This window comes from Euprymna scolopes, chromosome 30 (genome assembly GCF_053919585.1).
Source record: "Euprymna scolopes isolate OS-2025 chromosome 30, ASM5391958v1, whole genome shotgun sequence".
Taxonomy (NCBI): Eukaryota; Metazoa; Mollusca; class Cephalopoda; order Sepiida; family Sepiolidae; genus Euprymna; species Euprymna scolopes.
Window position 1 is genome coordinate 73,969,891 of NC_136511.1, and position 24,125 is coordinate 73,994,015.

Sequence of the window (24,125 nt, forward strand, 5' to 3'; positions counted from 1 at the left end):
CCCATCTGTTTCAGATTCCTTAGGGAATGAAAAAACACACACACACACACACACACACACACACACACACACACACACACACACACACAGTACCTTATATATAAAATCTGCAATTTTAAAATAATTTTGAAAGGTTGTTTCATTTTAGCTATATTTTATTTTTTGTAAATGCAAATTTAAAAATGATTCTCGTCAATTTCTGAATTCTAGGTTCTTGATACAATTACATACAGTGATTTGTTGGGAACTCTGTCTAATATTGGCACTGCTAATTTCCACCGAATGGATGGACTCCCACTCTTCGGAATGGCCCAACCTACTCAAAACGTAAGTATGTTTATTATTTTTAATACTTTTATTATTTTTATCAAACTGAACTGCATCAGTGTTTCTTAGTTGATACTAGCCTGGGTGCCCGGCATTGCCTGGGTGTTTGGAGATGTGTGTTGAGCAAAAAAAAAAAAAAATAGTGGTAGTAGGCAGGCAGGCAGGCAGGCAGGCTCGAACCCGTGATGGGAAGGTGGAAAAGAAAGAGAAAGACAATGTGACGTCTTACCCCTATTCCACGACGTGACCGGAAGTTCGGAACATTAAAATTAGGCAAAGTCAATCCAATCGATACAATGACTTGCAAAAATGGCTTTCAAAAAATTTAGCCTTCCCTGTAAATAACTACCCAGTTGAGGGTGAAGAAATTAACGTTTTTAGCCAATTTTTTGATATTTGTCATTCGAGACATCAAGCTTCAAAATGATACCAATCTCGTGGAAATCCGTCACCTCTGTGGAAAGTTTTAGGCAGACATACTTACATACATACATACATTTAAACAGACAGGTATGCTTTATATCATAGAAGGATCAAATTTGACGTTAGTCCAGATACATCTTCGAATAATGCAGAAAAACCTGTTAGTATATGCTGAATAAAATATCAAGATCTTAATAAATGACAAAGGTCTATATTCCAAATTTTATGATGTTGACAATCTTACAATTTATTCCTGTAATTCAGTTGACATTTGCAATTCTTGACAGTATCTGTTATTTTAGCACAAAATCATTCACTTAATTATTATATCAATTAGTGAATCTATTTTGCCCTTAACTCATCAGAGTAAATAGCAACAATCAATCAAAAGAAAATAAAATGCGTTTGGACATGATTAAATAATCTGAAAATTGGAAGAGAAGCCAGTGGGTATGTAAATATGTGTAATAGATTATAATCATTGATGTTATTTGGATAAATATGGATATATCTATAAATATAAAAGCAAAAATGTGTGTATGTATGTTCGCTTTTTGTGTATGTCCAAGACAGGCTTTTTTCCCAGAAGCGATCAGTCAACTCATAACTTCTTAAAATTTTTTATATCACATTTAAATGATAATATCTACAAGTCAACAATTTTGCAAACATAAATATTCAACATTTTTCAATCGCCGCATGTGCATTAAACTTTTTCCTATAATAAAAGCGAAACTAATTCTGGCAGCATTTTTCCGGAAACGTCCGAAAGCAACCAGCTTTGGTCAATGTGGAGTTTCTCCTTATATCAGACAATTGCTATTCAATTTGGACAATCCCCTTTTTATGGGGAGCTGGTTTTCCCCACAACATCTTGGGGAAACAAAAAAAATAAAAAATAAAAAACCCTGCCCCGCGGTAAATAAAATACTGCCCCACAGTCAAAGTTCACCTCATTAAGTATGAGCACTGCCAAGTTTTAATACTTAAATAAATTCAAACATGTTTCCGTTACTATTTTGTGGTGGCCCAGTGGTTAACGTCGCACGTTTTTTTCATACTTTAATTTCCAACTTCGACTCAAGGGTTCGGGTTCGATCCTTCATACTTACCTACCAAAACTTTTCTTTTATTTTACCCCCCCCCATCCCGACACAAACACCCGGGTGTTTTGATTTACCTAAAACCACGCACACCTCCCAACACCCGGGCAACGCTGGGTACCCCCCCCCAGTTAATTATAAATAATAAATTTACTATTTACTAAATAGAACATTTCTGTCAGAATAAACCTAAATTAATGCAATTTGTTAATACAAATATGTGGGTTTTAGTGACTTTATTTCTAAGTTTAAATTGGCATAATGTGAGCAAACTATAAGGTCTTTGCAGTTTCTCTTCCAATTTTCGGATTTTTTAATCATGTCCGAACGCATTTTATTACCTTTTGGTGGATTGATTGTTGCTATTTCTTCTCATGAGTTAAGGGCAAAATAGATTCACTGATTGATATAATAATTAAGTGAATAATTTTGTGCTATGAAACAGATACTGTCAAGAATTGTGAATGTCAATTGAATTAAAGAACAAAAATGTAAGATGGTCAACATCATGGAATTTGGAATATAGACTTTTTTTATTTATTTATTATATTGCTCTGTAATTACATTGATCTTCTTAAATAAAAATTGGTATATATAAAAAGGGAAATATAAGTGAATAAAGAATATTTCCACAGAAATATATATATCTGTGGAAAAAAAAAATATATATATATATATACATATATATATATATATATATATATTAGTAGGTCCATTTCACAGTCAGTGCATTTCACAGTTTTTCACATTTCACAGCAGGTTCATTTCAGTTTTTTTTTTTTAGTAGGTCCATTTCACAGTCGGATTTTGGCACGGTTTGCTTGATCTGTGTTAGTTAATAGAATTTCTTGTGTGTGGGGCGTTTGCTCAGTTGGCAGAGTGCTTGCCTCACATGCAAGAGGCTCGGGTTTCGAATCCTGAGTTCTAACTAATGGGTCTAATTGATGGGCCCAAATGAGGGCGAAACTCGAGTCTTGGATTTCCGGTTTGTTAACTGTCATGGCTCTTGTAGGCTGCGACGTTGTTTGACTGTGGAATTTTATTATATATAATTATTTACTATAATACTTATTAAATACTAACAGACACTAGTGTTTCATCCTTTCAGTAATCATCAGTACAGAGTGTCACGATTAATACCGGTTGAGAGATTCCCTGACTCTATTAGTAAGGATCAAATCCATTCAGCCACTGTTAACTGCGAGAAATATTGTTGAAATTTAAACATTTATTGCCAGTGATTATATGGTGATCTGCACATACATACATAAGATGATTGCAACGTCTTGTCAGACGAGTGCCACTCCCTCAGACACTGAAAGTTCATGAGCCCGAAAATGACAAATAGTCCTGCTGGCGAATTCACATGCTCAAGCAGACATGACACCAAAGACGGTCATTGTTATACATACATACATATATATATACATGCATGCACACATACATATATACACATATCATACTCATATATACATGCATACATACACAATACACATTACGCACACATACATATACATACACACACATGCAAACATACATATATATATATATATATATATATATATATATATATATATATATAATTTTTATTTTTTAATATTTCAATTGCAACCTCCGAACAGTTAGATAATAAACACTTGTCATAAACCGTCCTCATATGTCATCAATTAAAAAAAAATTATTCATTACTTTCAATCATTTCATAATGTCATTCATCATTAAATTGTAAGTCTATGCATCTCATTAACTCCTATCCCCGAGTGACTTTTAACCTTGATAATGTCATGACATTCATAAATAAAATAAAAAAATTAAGACAAATACTGGATTTTTCATCAAAATATACCCAGAAAATTGTGTCTGATCTTGGTATAGAGCTTTGTTTGTAATTGCATTTCTAAACAGAAAGAGAGACTACATGTATGCTATGGATTAACCCAATGAATGTATTGAAATCTTCTTTTTAATTTGCCTTCGTTTTTTTTCTTTTTATTCATTTTTTACAGGGGATTCACAAATTATTAGAACACATGACGAAAGTGCGGAAATATTCACACGTGTTTTTTATTAACTTGCGCAATAATTTGTGCACGTTTCTCAAAGGGGAACTCTATCATTTGTCGTACAAAAGTGAGAACATGAGACCACGGCTTCATCACCCTGATGATACGCATTTTGATGTGAGCAACGTTTTCTTCTTCTTTTTTTTTTTTTTTGTGTGTGTGTGTATGTGTGGGGCGCTTGTCTTATTTTTGGTTTTTTATTACTTTTTTTTATTTTTGTGTTTTTCTTTTTTAAAGAAACTTTTATTTTTTTTTCTTGTTTTTGGGCTACACATTGTTTTTTTTTTTTAATTTTTTTATTCTTTGGATTTTTTGGGAATTTCTTATTGAGGCAGGGTGGGGGCTTCTTATTTTTTGTGTTTTTCTTATTTTAAGAGACTTTTCTTATGTTTTCAGGCTTTAATTTTTGGGGGGATTTTCTTATTTTTGGATCTTTTCTAAGTTTCTGCTCTTTTCTTATTTTTGAGTTTTTTCTAATTTTTAGGGCTTTTAAAAGTTTATATATATATATATATATATATATATATATATATATATATATATAATGATACCTTGGTTGTCAAATGTTCGAATCAAAAGTTGGAGATTTTCTTGCCTCAGTAGTCGAACAAAATTTTGGAGTTTGAACTGTCGGCTTTGCTTCGAATGTAAACGAGCAGCAGTGTCCCTCATTTCATACTGGTCATCTAATGTGATGCATCAACCCCACTCTGATGACGTCACCACGCAAGTCTGAATTTTGTGACAAGAGTTATATTATGAACAGCGTCATCAAAACTCCTTTGACAGTCTAGATGGTGTCTAAGTTATTTTTAGCACATGCGTGTGGCACCAGAACCACACAATATATATAAAGTTACTATTATTATTATTTTATCATTCATACTCACTAGGACTTTGCACACAGATTACTCATTGACAAAAACCGATGGTGTTCCCTGGAGTCTGAGTGACAACAAGTCTCCCTAGATTTTCATTACTCTCCACCTCTTTTGATAACATTTACAAATGATTTTGCATTATCATAACAGCCGCTTACCATTGACTTTTTGCTGGCAATGACCATTGCTCTTCAATGGATATGAATAAGCCTCTCCAAGATTGCAATCCTCTTTGCATTCATCCAGCGGAGGCATGGCTAATGCTTTTCCTACTCTGTCTTTCCATCCTCCTTGACTCTTAGTGTGGTGCCAGTCGATGCCGACACTACCACTTTTTTTTTTTTTTTTTTTTGGCGGTGAAGGGCGGGGGCGTAGTTAGCTTAAAATTTTGAGGTTTCAGCTTTCTTGGTTCTGTGTTGTGTTCTTTGTTATCTTTTTATTATTAATATTATTTTTATTATTATTAATATTATTTTTATTATTATTAATAGTATTTTTATTATTATTGATAGTATTTTTATTATTATTGATATTTTTATTATTATTAATATTATTTTTATTATTATTGATATTATTTTTATTATTATTACTATGTATTCTTTTTACTTTTGATTTCTGTTAACAAATTTTCTGTCTCTTAATTTAAGGATTTGGAATCAGCTGTATCTAATGGAATGACAAAGACGCCAGTTACGGTATGTTTCAGGTTTAATAAAGAAAAAAAATTCAATTCTGTTCAACAATTAAATTAATGTCTGGATAAGATCCATGATCGAAACTTGATTTCATTTTTGTTTATTTTTTGTCGTTTTCATACACATGCGCACACACACGCGCACACACACACGCACACACACACACACACACACACACGCGCACACACACACGCACACACACACACACACACACACACACACACACACACACACACACACACACACACACACACACACACACACACACACACATGTATATGTATGTATATTATTATTATTTCATGTGTTTTAGTATTTACTTCAATACCAGAGTAGAGCTAGATAGTAAGTTTTGAAAATATATATGACAATTAACCTATTCAGAATTTTAAGCATTTAATCCTCTGAATATTCGATAGCCTGACAAGTCCTCATGATGGTGAAATGCGAAAAATACAGTGTAGCTTGATTGCCATGTATATTGTCAAAGCTTACTATATATATATATATATATATATATATATATATATATACATATATATATATATATGCATATATATATATACACATATATATATATATATATACATATATATATATATATATATATATATACATATATGTATATATATATATATATATATATATATATATATATATATATATATATATATATATACATATCACTATTTTTAAACTTTTAGCAAGTAACCTTTATGGCTTACTTGCAGCGTCATTAAATACTTTGCAAACAAAATCTGATTCTGCATTTTGCTAAATCCTATCCTTTGATGAGAAGCAAAGTATTTCTTTCGGAACTCTTTTTGATGCTATATATATATATATATATATATATATATATATATATATATATATATAGCATCGAAAAGAGTTTCGAAAGAAATACTTTGCTTCTCATATATATATAAATATATATATATATCTATATATATATAAAAATGTAAAGTTGGTTCGTTCTAAAGAAATAAAACCATGTTTATACGTTACCAATTTATTTGAAATTTTCAGACAACCCATTTTTAGAGTCGAGATATGTTTTTATGTTATTAAAATAAATTTACCTAATTAAAATTAAAATATTAAATAAAATAAATATATTTATGTATCGTTTCTGCGAATCTGTTCTGTTGATAAAACTGAACTTCCGGTTCGATTCATTTCACAGCCACGAATTGACGAAAGGTTTAATTTTCTGTTAACTCGATAAGTAAAAAAAAAAAACAAAAAAAAACATATTTCATTTGTTTATCTTCCAAATTTTTTAATTTACACATCTTTTCTTTATTATATAAGGCAAAAAAAAAAAAAAGTTTGTTGCTTGCTTTTGAGTTTTTTTTTTTTTCTATATAAGATTACTCATGCAGAGAGTGATCCGTGCTGAAATAATGTTATTATTTAAAAAGTCATTCTTAACATGGGGAGGTAAGGATGTTTTGTACCTATTCTGTACTTTAACCTTACAATTGAATAAATAAAAAAAAAACATATCGTAAAACGTTATTTAAACGTGGAAATATGATTTAAAAAATAGCGCGGCTCTCTGCATTAGCACCATTTTTATTTATTGTTGTTGTTTCACGAATTTTCGGCCAACTATTCCTCTGGCCTTCATGAAAAGAAGTCCTTTTATAAATGTTCAGTAACTTTTTCCTTTTATTATTCTTAAAGAGTAAAACTTTTCTTATTCATGAAAGGAGTTAAGCCTACGTAAATAAATAAATGTTTGTACACGTGACAAATTATCATTAAATGGTTTAGTTACTTTTTTAAAAAATGTTTGTAAAAGTGCGAAAGGTGACGTTGTTGTACAAACATTACTCCCATGCTTAATTTCTATACTTATAGGTTTTTGGAATTTTTTTTCACTGGATTAATATTGATTGGACACTAATCAAACAGATTATTAAAAAAAAAAATGTAAAAAAGAAATCATTATTTCGACATTTGAAAGTGGTGCTCACTTTTTAGTTACAACGTTCTGATAAATCAGTCACCCATTTTGTAAGCAATAAAAACGCGGTATATCAAAACCATAGAAAGTAAAAAAATAATGAGTCTCTACCGCATTTGTAAGTCAGAAATATATTTGTTTCTCAAAGAAAAAAAAATAGAGAGAACAGGACTTTTTTTTATTGTTTTCATGAAAATAAAGTTTCAAGATTTTTAATTATTTTTTTTTTTTTACTTATTTAGTCAGTTTGTGTTTTTTTTTTTTTTAAAAATTGTTTTTGTGAAAGGTGAGTTTTTTTTCAAAACTTTTGTTTTGTTTCTTTTTAATTTTTTTAAAGTATTATAAATTTCACTAACATGCTGGAGAAATGTTTAATAATTTGGTATTTTTTTAGATTAGGTCCACCTCCACAATTTTCCTTTCAATGACGACATTTATAGGTTTCCGAGTATGCTGAACACGCAAATTGCATTGAAATTTTGCGGAAATAAATAGTTGTATTATGCATTGTATTCTTCGGCGGCCATCTTTTTACGTGCACACGCGCCATAAACAAATACACACACGTAAAAAAGATGGCCGCCAAAGATTACAATGCATAATACAACTTTTTCTATCTTGATAACTACTTATTTCTACAAAATTTCGATGCGATTTTCGTATTCAGCATAGTCGAAAACCATTTCAAGTCGTCATTTAAAAGAAAATTGAGGAGGTGGACCTAATCTAAAAATTTACCAATAATTTTTAATCCCGTACGCCTTCCGATACATTGCTTCGTCAACATGCGACCATTTTATATCTCCCGAAGACACTTCCGTATTTAGAAAAAAAAAAAAAATAAATAAAAAGTGACCGATTTACCAGAACGTGGTAACTAAATGTTGAAATGATTTTTTTTTTTTTTTTTCAATTTTTTTTCATAATCTGGTTAGTGTTCAATCAATAATAATCCAGTGAAAAAATTTCAAAAAACCTATCAGTATAGAAACTCCACCACGTAAGTAAATAAATAAAAAAATGTTACGTGCGCATGCGTTAGCCTTGACTAGGGGGGTACTAAGGGAACGACCATTAAATAATTCTGCGGGTCGCCATGGAACTCAACGTCCAAGGAGTAGCAAAATAGTTTTCATGATCTGAAGAAATTTTTTTTTGAAAAGTGGGTGATCACTTTTCCATCTAAATTTAACTTAAAATGAGCACCCACTTTCTGGCCACCTGAGGAAGGGGCATTTATTTTTGTGTTTATTGGCTTAAAGGTTTTTTTGACAAGGCAGTTTGGTATGCGAATGCATATTTAGCAGTTTTCGTTTATGCTCACGCATAGCATAAACAAAGGCTACGTCTGTGAAATGGAAAATAGTCCCAGAGTTCAGGGGTTAATACCATGCAAAAGAAATCAAACAAAAAGACTTTTTAGCCAAGAAACACATAGAAAGAAAAAAAAAATAGCATCCATTTTTTTTCTATCGAATTCATTTGCTGTTTTTATTGAAAACTATTTTCCCCCGGATTTTTGATATAATTTTCCATTAAGGGCTGTGCGTCTCACGTTCGTAAATAACAAAATTTTTTTTGTAGATTTTGGTATGCTAAAAACGAATCTGCAAACCGTTTCCGTCACAAAAGAATAGTTTTTATGATATGAAGAAATTACTTTTTCGAAAAAGTGGCGATCACTTTTCCATGTAAATTTAACTTAAAATGAGCACCCACTTTCTAGCCACCTGAGAGAGGGGGGATTTTTTCCCATGTTTATTGGCTAAACAGCTTTCATTTATGCTTACGCATAGCGTAAACGAAGGCTACGGCTGTTAAATGGAAAATAGTCCCAGAGTTCAGGGGTTATTACCATGCAAAAGAAATCAAACAAAAAACTTTTTAGCCAAGAAACAGAAAAATGCCCCGCTCTCAGGTGGCCAGAAAGTGGGTGCTCATTCTAAGTTAAATTTACATTGAAAAGTGATCACCCACTTTTCGAAAAAGTAATTTCATGAATGTCATGAAAACTTTTTTTTTGCTACGTAAACGGTTTGCAGATTCGTTTTTAGCACACCGAAATCTACAATAAAATATTTTGTTATATATGAACGTGAAACGGGCCTTAAAGTAAAATAATACCGGATTTTTTTGAGCAGATTTGCCGTTTAGTTGTACAAATATCCTCAAACCAGGTAATCACTAAAAGGGATTTTTAAAAGTCTTCACCTGTATCGAGCAAAAGTTTAAAACCACCGATTATATGCCAGCCTACATCATGGTAACATATATTGAGTGAGTTCCTAACAGTATTTTTAGTTTAAACTCATTTTCCCAAAATTTCCCCAAACTTAACATGTTCGATACAGTCTGCCGCCATTTGTATTTTTCAGATATACCGATAAATATTGAATGTTTTTGAACCGATTATACATTACATAAAAACACTAAAATCTTATCCAGTTAGATAGAACACTTACTTTTCTTGCCTTTGATAACATTTATTTGTTATATATTTATTTTTTGACAACTTCTTTGTATCTGTGTTTAGTAATATAAACCCTTTTCATTTAATGTAACGTTTAGTCGGCTTGAAAAACAGTGTTTATTGGTGTATTTGAAAGCTACAAATGGTGGTGGACACTGTTGATTACTTTAAGTTAGAGAAAGTGAGTTAAAACTAAAAAAACTATACAAAATACTATCAGAAACCTATCCATTATGCCAGCCTATGTCATGGTAACATATGTTCGGTGAGTTTCAGACACTGTTTTGTATAGTTTTTAGTTTTCAACTTACTTTCCCAAACTTAACGTATTCAACAGAATTCGCGACCATTTCTGTTTTTTGAGCCAATTAAACATTTTACATTACATAAAAACACTAAACAATTATCTAATTAGGTAGAAACTTAAATTACCTTACCTTTGCTTTCATTTATTTGTTTTTGGACGACTTTTTCGAATCTGTGTATAGTAACCCCCCCTCCCCCCACCATCAACCAAATATTAATTACTAAATCACATTTTTTAAAACAACAAAAAAAAAAGCATTTAGCGTTTCAACATTTTTGCTACGTTCGGCTTCATCCACTGATTGTTGGTCAAGTCCAAAACATGAATGATTGACAGAAACTCTCGAGGATCCAGATCAAATTCTGCAAGAGCACCATTTTTTTCAGTTTCGCCTTCTTTTTCACTTTTTGCAGTGGATTGCTGTTCTAATATAAGAAACATGCATTTTCTCTTTTATTAAATTTTTCCATTACACCAAATTGAGCCACTGCAACGTGTGGCAGGGTACAGCTAGTATATATATATATATATATATATAGCATCGAAAAGAGTTTCGAAAGAAATACTTTGCTTCTCATCAAAGGATAGGAGTTAGCAAAATGCAGAATCGGATTTTGCTTGCAAAGTATTTAATGAAGCTGCAAGTGAGCCATAAAGCTTACTTGCTAAAAGTTTTAAAATAGTGACGCAGAGGGAACGGGATAAAAAGGAAAATTGATTTCAATTGTATGGTCCAGAGAAGAGTAGAATATCTGAAAATGGTAAAATCCAAGAAAAGTTGGTTAAGTTCCGTATCCACAAGTAAAAATTCAAAGGACTCGCATTACTGGAAGATATTTCAATGTAATCCAATATATATATATATATATATATATATATATATATATTTATGTACTACAAAATACCCATCCCAGAGTAGGTAAAATGAATTCCCTAAACACCAGTTTTGTTTAACTTTTATATCTTGCAAAAGATTTAAATTCGGATATAATGCGACTAAACCTCATAACTAGAATGAAGACTTGGTATCATGTGTTTTCTTTTCACCTGGACGATTTCTGGTGTCTGTCTCGATGCCTCTGAAGTTGTGCGTTCAACTAGATTTAACTTAATTTTCAATTATAACAGCTGTTTGCCATTAGGCACATGACCAGTGATGAAAGCAGTTTCACTGGTTAGATTTCAGTGACTGAAATTTAAGATCTAACCTTGTGTGTTTTGGGCATTCTTTGTGACTGCCTGCAGATTTCTATATCCTTTTTACATTTACTCCAGTTTAATCGGAATATTTTCACTCTCGACTTAATTTTTGCTGACATTGAAATTCAGACTATTTAAAAAAAAACAACTTTTCTTTGCTTCTTGGATTTACCATCAAGTCTTCATGCATTCTGGACTTCCTATATTTGGTTTGTTTTCCCATTTTCATATGTTTTAACCAATATGAAAATATTAAAATTTTTTTGCATTTTATGACTATCATAAATTGCTGTTTGATCTAATGCCATAATTAGCAAATTCTTAGCTTGTAATTTACTAATATCTTTCTTTCCTCTGAAGATAAGAATAGCATTCTTTAGAACTCCGCGGAGTAAGGATTTCTTAATAAATTTTTTGTGAGTATTCTGTTGAACAATGGATTTCCTTATAAATTTTAAATTTGATTTGTTTTCCTAAAAAATAAGCTCTACTTCCTATTGTATTAAGCTTTTTTATTTGGTTGGAAGTACCATATAATTATTAATATTTTTTATAAATATATATATATATATATATATATATTATTCAAATCATGAAATAGAAATGAAAAGTTGACCAGACAAAAGCAAGTGTAAACGTAAATCTAATATAAATATTAATAATTATATGGTAATTTCAACCAAATAAAAAAGCTTAATACAAATATATATATATATATATATATATATATATATATATATATATATATATATAATACAATATTTATTACGACACTATATATGCATATTTCAAGGTCGTACCAGTGGTTTCATTGCGCTGAATTAACCATAAGAGGTTGGAAAGAGTCAGCGCAAATTCATCAGCGACATTGTATCTTCAGCTCTAACATCCACGATCGAGCACTCTTTTGGATTTTTTTCATCACCACCTTACACGCTACATATATATATGATTTTATTTTATTTTATTTGATTTTCATTTTATTTTACAGTTAATCAAAGACAACAAGAAAGAACCAGAAGAGAGTGATCTTTCGTCAGGGCTTACCCCAAAAGAAGTTTTTCAAAATACGGAAGAGAAGTTTCCAAACATGGGTTATTTTCGAGTCCCTCTCCCATCAGACTATGCAACTAATGAAAATGTAAGCATACTAATTTTTATTCACATATATTACTTAGCAGTAATAGAATGTATCTAAAAATGTTTTTATATGCAAAAGTGCTCAGAGCAGACAGTAGACCTCAGGTTTCATGTGAGAGTTTCCCTTCTCGTAACTGCAGATCTTAATGAAAACTGTGGCTGCGTCTCTCCCACTGGTTTCAGAAATACAACCTGGAAATTTTATAATATAGTACATACAGGATCTAGCATTCCCAAAATGGTCACCCTTCTGGTACTGGCTGAGCTCATCATTACTTTACTTCGGTGATCTGATTATGGCATATAAATGATTATCTTAAGTTTTTTACGTCATATACTTTTATATTATATATATACTATTATATGTATATATATATATATATATATATATATTATACATATACTATTATATGTGTATATATATATATATATATATATATATTATACATATAATATTATATGTGTATATATATATATACATATATATATATATTATACGTATACTATTATATGTATATATATATATTATACTATATGTATATATATAAATTATACATATACTATTATATGCATATATATATTATACATATACTATTATATGTATATATATATATTATACATATACTATTATATGTATATATATATATTATACATATACTATTATATGTATATATATATATATATATATTATACATATACTATTATATGTATATATATAATACATATACTATTATTTGTATATATATCTATATATTATACATATACTATTATATGTATATATATCTATATATTATACATATACTATTATATGTATATATATATTATACATATACTATTATATGTATATATATCTATATATTATACATATACTATTATATGTAAATATATATATATATTATACATATACTATTATATGTAAATATATATATATAATATACATATACTATTATATGTAAATATATATATATTATACATATACTATTATATGTAAATATATATATATAATATACATATACTATTATATGTAAATATATATATATTATACATATACTATTATATGTATATATATATTATACATATACTATTATATGTATATATATATATATATAAATATATATATTATACATATACTATTATATATATATATATATATATATATATATATATATATATATATATATATATATATAAAATTAAAAGATAAGGGATAAAAGTTACATAGAACGTTATTGTATCATTAGATCAATAAGGATGAAAATGAGAAAAAATAGGAAAAAAAACCTTTTTAGGCCTTGGTATTTCAAAGCTTAATGCTTCTCATCAGAAGGGAAAAGCCAGCATCTATAATATAAATCTCACCTGTCTGTTTAAATGTATGTATGTCTGCCTAAAACGTTTAACAGAGGCAATTGATTTTCACGAGATTGGTATTGTTTTGAAGCTCAACACTTTAGATGACAAATATTGAAAAATTGGCTAAAAACATTAATTCCTTCACCCTCAACTGGACACTTTTCTACAAGGACGGGTTGCTTTTTTCACCTATATTTTTGAAAGTCATCCTCTCTTCGATTATCTAGCTTTAATTTAAACCTATGTCGCTTCCAGTTTGGTGATGAGCGCAACAGCAAAGATGTCAGGTTTTTTTTTCATATTTTTTTCCTCCCTCGCAGTACGGGTTCAAGCCTGCCTGCCTACTACCACTTTTTTTTTTTGCTCAACACACACTTCTAAACACCCGGGTAATGCCAAGCACCCAGGCTAGTCTATTATATAAAAGGCAAAATGGGCGTGAGTGTTTGTGTATGTCCACGAAAGGCTTTTTACATCGGGGTTCTCACATCGTTTAGATTCTGCGAGAAGTTTTCTTATACTTCCTAGATAATAATATCTCAGATTTGCAAACGGACATATTTTTTGATCGAGTTATAAAAAATTCCTTCGTTTCGAGTGTTTGTTTGTTATAACCTCGTATAAAGCGAAACTAATCGAAGCAACGCAAGCGCCTGGCCTTCCCGATGGTTAGTATCTGTTCTGTAATTGGTCCTTGGTCAATGTAGGAGAAACCCTTTATACTGACAATCACTATTTATTTAGTTACTGCCAGAATGCCCCCTTGTTGGGAGAGCTAGTCTTCCCCCTCATTAAAAATGACCTTATGTCTAATTTGCTATTGTGGGGAAGCAAATAAATTCCAAGACAGAAAGTTGGAATCTTAACTGGCTCTAGGCCAGGTTTTTAAAGCAACTTTCATTTCTGCGCGTGCATGGCAACTCCTTTGATTCTTAAATTAATGATCAACTCCATGAATTCACTATCCGCTTTGGTTAGCGAGGAAGACTAATAATTACTGTACATTTTCAAGTTCGATCTTGCCTTTCTATCTGTTTTTTTTTTTTGCATTTTTTTCCTCCTTCGCTGTTTGGGTTCAAGCCTGCCTGCCTACTACAACTTTAAAAAAAAATGTTTATTTTTATTTATTTATTTTTTTGGTCAACACATACTTCCAAACACCTGGGCAAGCCGAGTACCCAGGCTTGTTGTATAAATATAAGAAAATACAAACAAAACCTGAGTTAAGAACATTTAGATTAGAAAAATATTTTTTTTCAATTTTTATAAAATCAGTAGGGAATAAAATAAGGAATAGAATAAGCAATAGGTGAAGCATCAAGAAATAGTAGTAGGAGTAAAGGATATGGAAAAACATAAGGAGTAAAATAGAAAAAGATATAGAATGAGGAGTAAAGAAAAAAGACGTTTTAGGTAAAGACAAAAAGAAGAAAAAGCCCAAATTTATAGATTGCCCAGTTGATGTCATTGAATTGGTATTCATGAGAAAATGACAAATTTTCCAAGATAAAATATACTGAAAATAAATGCAAGATTCGTAGATAACATATCCTCAAGAGAATTTCATATGTTCGTAATAGACCGGAAGCGCTCGTATGTGAAGACACATCTGAAAAAGTCTGTAAAAGGTGCAGTATAACTTTTTAGGAAATTTTAAGTCCAAAAAATGACATCCTTTTAAGGAAGCTGAGTAAATTACATTTATATTCAACTGAAAACTGAGTTCAAAAATTTATTATGCATATATATATATAAAATTTAGTAATTAGTAATTTATAAAATATATATGTCGATTAAGCTACACTATATATATATATATATATATATATCTATATATCTATAAAAGTGAACGTGTCTGTCTGTCTGTGTGTCTGTGTGTCTGTCTGTCTGTGTACATTTCCCTACGCAATAACTCTGTCAATTTTTAGTCTATAGACTCGAAATTTGAAATACCGGGTACTGAGATTTGGGAAAATCGATGTGACGGGTGTCAGCCAGAAATTTGGCTGTTAAGGGGTCAAATTTCAACGATTTGACCTTTAAGAACTCTACCAAACTCCTCCGACAATTTTGGGTCTAGACACTTGAAATTTTAGATATAGGTTCCTTGAACATGGATCTAACTTAATAAAGTGAGTTGAGCCCGAAACAATAAATTTTAAGGGGTCATAATAGGGGTCAAAGTTTTAAAAAATTAACCATTTTTTTTTGTTTTTTTGCTTTTTTTGCACAGCATACACCTCCAAACACCCGAGCAACGCCGGGCACCCCTGCTAGTATATATATATATATATATATATATATATATACTAGTAGGGAGACCAGATGTTGCCCAGGATTGAATGATGATCAATAAATGTTTCACACACCCATATTTTTATTTTCATCAAAACTTTCACAGTGACTTAGTTCACTATACATTCTAGTCTACATTGCACTGTAGAGAAACTGCTGTTGATTTTATAATATTTTTATATATAATAACTTGAATTACATTTTAAAATATAAAAGTAAAATATCATGCTTCAATTTTGGTCTAAACAGAAACGTTTATTTCGAACATGCCCCTGTCGTATCAAAGAATTGATTTTATATGCTTGGCATCCAACCCCATTGTTATCTAACAAAATTAGGTAAAAACGTCTATAGGAGCCTGCGGTTATAAAACTGTTTATCTTTTCATCATCATTTTGTGACCGCAGTCGAGATGATAAACTCCATCTTTACGTATGTCTATTAATGTGCGCACACGTCACCACTACACGCATTGGAAAGCAGGACGACTGACCTTTTTATTTATTTATTTTTTTTTTTTTTTTACACGGTGGTCCACTCAGGGATAAGGGTTATTGCAAGTACAGTACGTTAGTGTGGAGATTTAATTAAGTGTTTACTTAAGAGGGCGGTTCATTAGGAATTTTTTAACGTTAGACTTGAAGACATCCAAGTTGTAGTCAGGTGGGAAGCAGGCAGACGGAACAGAGTTCAACAGGTGTGCAGTTCTAAGAAAGAAGCTTTGTTCATGGAATCTACGTTTTGATTTAGGCACAGATAAAGAGTGGGGGAAATTTTTCACAGTGGATTCAGCTAGACGGGTGTTTTTCGTGAAGGATTGGTGAGGGGGGGACCAGAGATTGGAGTTCAGACGAGCACCTGCCATGGAAATAACGACCTTCCACCTACATATAGCGCTTTGACAGTCTCAAATGGTCACCCATCTAGTACTGGCCAGGCTCAGCATTGCTTAACTATGGTAATCTGATGAAAACTGGTGTGCTAATGTAATTGTATGCATATTATGTACAGATTGTCGTCAGCATGACTATCACTTGTTTTGATTTTTACAAGCAATTTTTTTTTTTCCACGTACTATGTAAATATTTTCTTCTTCTCTCTTCAGGTCCTCGATGATTTGATGGGCATGTTTAATGAAGTTGAAAGTCGGTATCGAAACTCTGTTCGACGGAGCAGCCAAAGTTCCCAACGATCCAGCACCGAAGGAGTCTTCCGGAAAAGTCCGAGCAACACGAGCACAATGTATGTGAAAAGTCCGAACGATCCGAACAATGCTTTCAACCCTGCTTATTGCTTCTTCTGTTCGAATGGTATCGAACGCTCAACCTTTGCCATGGCTGCATCAGCCCTTCTCATTTACAACAAAACAGTAAGTAGTACTTTTTGTTAAGTTTGGAACCCCATAGCCATGGCAACAGTCATCTTATACATATGTAATGAATACATATCCTTATGGAAGTGTTCCCGCTTCTGCCCACTCATAGACTAAATCTATCCTTCTGCTGACAAGACGAGATTATTTAAACAGGAAAAATACTTTTTTTTTAAAATACGCTTTTATTTTTATTGGCCACTGATGAAGATCCAGACATGTATTCAGGAGTGTTTCTTGTTAAGGTACATATGCTCTACAATTTTGTGGGTTATGCATTCAAGTAAGTGAAACCACCTGTTGCCATTAGTGATAATGCAGAGCACTTCATAAAAGAATGAAGCACTCTAGGCAGTTGATGATGCCTATATACGTATTAAAATTTCACTTACTCTATAGCTTGTACTGATGACATAATAGGAAAAAAATCCATTTGTTGAGAAAATAGTTGGATCTCTATCTCAGCGAGGAGCACTTAGGAGTCTAGCCTCAATGGAGAATTGAGATACAGTAAAACAGTGGATATATATATATATATATATATATATATATATATATATATATATATACAGGGTGACACCAAAAAAAACAAAAGCTAAATGGAGGCGATCTGGAACATATGCTGTAGAACGGAGAAAAAAGACCAAAGACCAAAGACCCTAGTGCTTTGATGTGATGTTTTGAATATAATAAACTAGTTATGACCAAAGTTTCATTTCATTTGGACAAAACCCTAAGAAACGGGGCCTAATTAGAGTTGGGGCCCGTTTTTTTGGGGTCACCCTGTGTATATATATATATATATATATATATATATATATATATATATATATATATATATATATGAGAGTAGTTCCAAAAGTAAAACCTCCTATTTTTTTACTGAAAAAGTTGAAGGGCTGCGAAGGCAAGGGTGGTACCAGTGAAACAAGCAAGTAACCTTTCTGTTCAATGTTTTCGACATTAAAGAAAAAAAAAATGGTGGTGGGGGGAGAATTTTAATATGGATAAAGTGTGAATTATTGTTAAATAACCTCGAGGAACTTATCATCTATAAATTTTATTTTAAAGCTAATCTATCAGATTGGACAAATTTATTAAGTTTAAAACCCAACTTTAATTTAATTAAAAAATTTTTTTATATTAACTCAAAATTTTAAATCAAAACTAAAACTGACTTTAATTTAAAATTTAAAATCAATTCCAATATCAAATTAAATTAAAAAAAAAAAATTCATCTTTAAATTATATTTAAAAATTAAAAATTTAAATGTAGTCTTTGTTTTTCTGGGAATACTTATCTAGCTGAAGGAAATATTATTCTATACTATACAGTAGAACCCCGAGATACAGCATAAAAAATTAGTAACAAAATACACTATGGTACATATGTATATAATCAAAAATACAATACTATATACATGTATATAATAAAATAATATTATATAATAATCAAATAATATTATATAATAAAATAATATTATATAATAATCAAATAATATTATATATAACACCATAAGGCAGGGAAAATACCGTAACCAGGGTCTGAAAAAACATTGTATTCCACATCATAACTTGAAAAAAAAATGTATTCTAGGGCCACTGTATCTTGGTGTTCTACTGTATTTTATTATTTGAATGTAAGTTGTTCAAAAAAAACGAGATTTGATCTTGTAATGTATGTATATGGTTTTGTTTAAGAAAAGATTTTCCAGGTTAATTTATGAATAATTTTAAAAGCTTTTGTAATGCTTGCTTACTAGGTTTACAAGACCAATCAAATAGAGATGACAGCAGGAGTAAATAGCAAACACTTACCTAGAAAAGAAAAGAAATGGTTAAAAATAAAATATTGTCTTGAAATCGAATAGGCAAACTACAAAAGAAGTGGATTTCAGAGGAAACAAAATATACAATTAACCTTTTGTCTACATTCAATTATCTTAAAATTCATTCAAAACAAAAACAAAAGATATTAAAAACAAAAAGGAAAAAGATGATATACTAACTGAAACGCTTTAAATTGTTTTGATATATTTAAAACGATGTCGGACCTCAAAATACTTTAAAGAAACTAAAAAAGAAAAATTATGGTGAAAACTGTGTTAAAATAAAGCTTGCAATACTGAAGTTATGAATGATTTCGTAAAAAAAAATAAAAAAAATTTCGTTTTCTGTTAAGTTCCCGTTAGAGCGTTTAAAATTTATGAAAACATGTTCAAATTTTATAAATCATAACCTGAAAAAAAAAAAACGTATTCCAGGGCCACCGTATCTCAGGGTTCTACTGTATTTTATTATTTGAATGCAAGTTGAAAAAAACGAGATTTGATCTTATCATGTATGCATATGGTTTCAATTCCGGGGTTATAAAACAGATGAGCCCCGGCTAAAGAGAGCTTGATATGGGTATCTAAAACGGTCCCCTATTATCAGGTTTAAAACTGACGGTACTGATGACTTATCTCATCTAAACTTTCTGTAAATAAAAAAAAATATATATAACAGTTTTTGCTTTTCTCGATGGTTTTTCGATGTGAGAATTTGAAAAGTGAGAATTTTGATAAAATATTTTTAGGTTTAATATTTGGAATTAGTAATAACCTTCTTCTATTCATGTAACGTCACTTTCTCCTTATTTAAGGGTCAGATGTTTTCTGATACCACACAAGCTCACTGTCAAGTTCTCGCAATTCAGTGGGTCAGCAGTCACCAAATTCCACTTTGTGTAGTCTCGTCCAATCACTTGTTTCCAAGTTCTCCTGTGATTTAGGATATTTATACTCATTTCAGTCAAAGAATTTTGACTTTAAATTTTTAAACATATACATATGATGTATGCGTGCGTGTGTGTGTTAAATAAAAAAAATATTCTCCCACTCGACTACGGAAGTGATGCTCGCAAATAACCTGTCCGAATGTCTATTTAAACAAACATCCGTCCACCACTTTTACAGTGCTCAAACCGCCTGTTTGTAAACAAACAATCAGCAAGCTTCGCATTTTTCAGCCAATTAATTATATATACTTCCTGTACATACGCAGCATTGCCTGATCCAAACATATTGCCGGGCGGAAGGATTGGTAACATACTATTTAAGATGCACTGAATATCCTAACTTGTTACAGAAAGTGACCACATATTAGATTTAAAGAATCATAAAACACATTCATCTTAGTTTATAAAAATCAAAGGCAAAGCGAATCTCATAGCTTAAAGGGGAAATAACTCTCATAGCTTAAATAAATAAGCTTACTTCCAGTTTTAAACACAGCTATTAATAACTGAAAAAAAATTTATTAAATATATATTAATTAAATTAAAAAAGAAATCAACTTTAAATTATATTTCCAAAAAGAACAATGAAATTAATTTTATTACAACAAACACTTAATAACATTGAGCTAACTATTAAAATAAATTTTCTTCTATGTGATATGCAAATGAGGTTACTCTTTGAATATACATTTCTTTTCAATAAGTAGTATATATAAAAATCGTGCTGGATTAAGTGTGTTTATAAGTCCATTTTCAGTATGAAAATTAATTTGTGAAACTTTGTACATCTATGATATAAATCTCACCTGTCTGTTTAAATGTATGTGTGTGTGTGCTTAAAACTTTTGACAGCAGCAACAAATTTTCACGAGATCAATTTCGTTTTGAAGCTCAATACTTCAGACGACAAATATCGAAAAATTGGCTAAAAACATTAATTCCTCCACCCTCAATTGGTCACTTTTCTACAGGGAGGGATTGCTTTTTTCGCCAATATTTTTGAAAGTCATCCCCTCTTTTCGATTATCTAGCCTTAATTTAAACATTCGTCATTTAAGGTTTGGCGATGGGCACAACAGGAAAGACGTCAATTTTTTTTTCATGTTCTTTTCTTCGTTTGTGGTACGGGTTCAAGCCTGCCTGCCTACTACCACTTTTTTTTTTTTTGCTCAGCACACACCTCCAAACACCCAGACAATGCCTGGTACCCAGGCTAGTATCTATTAAATTGTGAACAAACAGACAAGTATATGACTTTATTATAAAATATATGTGTGTGTGTGTGTGTGCGTGTATGTGTGTGTGTGTGTGTGTGTGTGTGTGTGTGTGTATATGTGTGTGTGTGTGTGTCTATAGTATATAAAGTATTTTTGCTATCAATAATTCTTCGCTATCAATAATTCTTCATCTACAACATTCTTTTTGCTGTAAACATGGGCTTTTATTTGAGTATGTTTGTATAAATAAAAATATCCCTTCCATTCATTTTCATCATTTTTTGGCTGCTATAATTCCCCATGTTTTGTGCTCACCTATGTATTAAGTTGTGTTTAATCTACTTGAACCTTTTATCTTGCAAAGTGACAAACCATCCTCCTCATTTGTCAAATCCGACCATGCAACAGGTAGTACTCATCGTGTGACTTGGCACGTTCCATTTCACGTGTTTATCATTACATACACACACATATATACACATTATCGTTATACACGCATATATATATACACATTATCATTATACACACACACACACATATATATACACATTATCATTACACAGGCACACATATATACACATTATCACTACACATGCGCACATATATACACATTATCATTACACATGCATACATATACACGTTATCGTTACACACGCACATATATACACATTATCGTTATGTACACACATATATACACATTATCGTTACACATACAGACATATATACACATTATCGTTACACATACAGACATATATACACATTATCGTTACACATACAGACATATATACACATTATCGTTACACATACAGACATATATACACATTATCGTTACACATACAGACATATATACACATTATCGTTACACATACAGACATATATACACATTATCGTTATACATACAGATATATATACACATTATCGTTACACATACACACATATATACACATTATCGTTACACATACACACATATATACACATTATCGTTATACATACAGATATATATACACATTATCGTTACACATACACACATATATACACATTATCGTTACACATACAGACATATATACACATTATCGTTACACATACAGACATATATACACATTATCGTTACACATACAGACATATATACACATTATCGTTACACATACACACATATATACACATTATCGTTACACATACACACATATATACATATTATCGTTACACATACACACATATATACATATTATTGTTACACATACAGACATATATACACATTATCGTTACACATACACACATATATACACATTATTGTTACGCATACACACATATATACATATTATCGTTACACATACACATTATAATTAGAGACGCAGACATGCATACACATTGACACCAACCGATATATGGACAATGAACACTTATGCATATTTCTGCGATATTCAGATTGAAAATTGATTTCTTTTTGATTTTATTCCAGGGTTACCCACCTGGTACTCGACCAGGAGAACAAGAACGTGTTTCTATCGCCAATGCGGAATATACCATGGGAAAATATTTAGTAAGTCAAATGATACTTTCTCTTTTGGTCTCCACTAAGGATCTATTTTTTCTCGGAACCTTTGCAGGGTTCTTAAAATTGTTTTCTTGGTCTCCCTAAGGATCACATCGTTTTTTACGAAAACCCTCCATTGGTCAAATCTATTTTTGAACCTCTCCAATGCACAGCGAAAACATAATCTGCCATCTGGATAGTTGTTCTGGGATATCCGTGGTTGGATGCCAACCAAGTAATTTATTTTCTGCAGATGATACTGTGTGATTATATTATGGAAATTACTTTAAAATATGCATAAACCAAACCTAAATAATCAGAGTTTTAATTGATGTTTGTCTGTCTTTACACACAAAAATATTTCTTTATGGTTAATCGTTTCTTCCTGAAATTAAAACCTGGAATGCATTTTTCCATAAAGAAAATGCATTAATAATGATTGTAACTCATGGAGATTCCTAATGTTATATCATTTTCTATATAAATAAAACTATTTATGTTTTATTAGACCTCCTGAAAAAAAGGTGGGTGGACCTGTAAATTCACCTTTGTCTGTTCGTCTGTTCGTCTTTCCGCACTTTTTTCAATAATTACGCATTGGAATTTTTTAAAAATTCGCACAAACATCTGGATAGTTGTTCTGGGATATCCGTGGTTGGATGACAACCAAGTAATTTATTTTATGCAGATGATACTGTTACAATACAACATTCAAAAAAGATCTTCGGAAAATTCTAGAAATAATAATAAATGAGAGTAGACCAGCTTGGTTTGAAGTTGGATGCAAAGAAGACATTTAGTATGGTGATATTTGGCAAAGAAGTCATACCTACGTATTATTTAACAACTAGAGCTGCCTCAGTTACTCAGGGATAAATTTAATTACCTTGGATCATGGATAACATTTAAAGGATGATTGTGGCATGATATAAGATTTCATATAGCTCAGAGTAAACAAGCATTTATTAAACTTAACTCAGTATTATGCCCCAAT

At 30.8% G+C, this 24,125-nt stretch overlaps 1 protein-coding gene across 2 annotated transcripts in view; it reads left to right on the plus strand.

Annotated features, from left to right (window-relative positions):
* Window positions 1-24,125, plus strand: part of LOC145254837 (paladin-like) — a 187,788-nt gene that overhangs the window by 156,048 nt on the left and 7,615 nt on the right. For both annotated transcript variants that reach the window (XM_080113675.1, XM_080113676.1), the window contains exons 13-18: window positions 211-327; window positions 3,860-4,033; window positions 5,445-5,492; window positions 12,433-12,582; window positions 17,335-17,598; window positions 23,057-23,137. In XM_080113675.1, coding sequence (XP_079969801.1) covers window positions 211-327; window positions 3,860-4,033; window positions 5,445-5,492; window positions 12,433-12,582; window positions 17,335-17,598; window positions 23,057-23,137 — 834 coding nt within the window. The remainder of the gene's footprint in view (window positions 1-210; window positions 328-3,859; window positions 4,034-5,444; window positions 5,493-12,432; window positions 12,583-17,334; window positions 17,599-23,056; window positions 23,138-24,125) is intronic.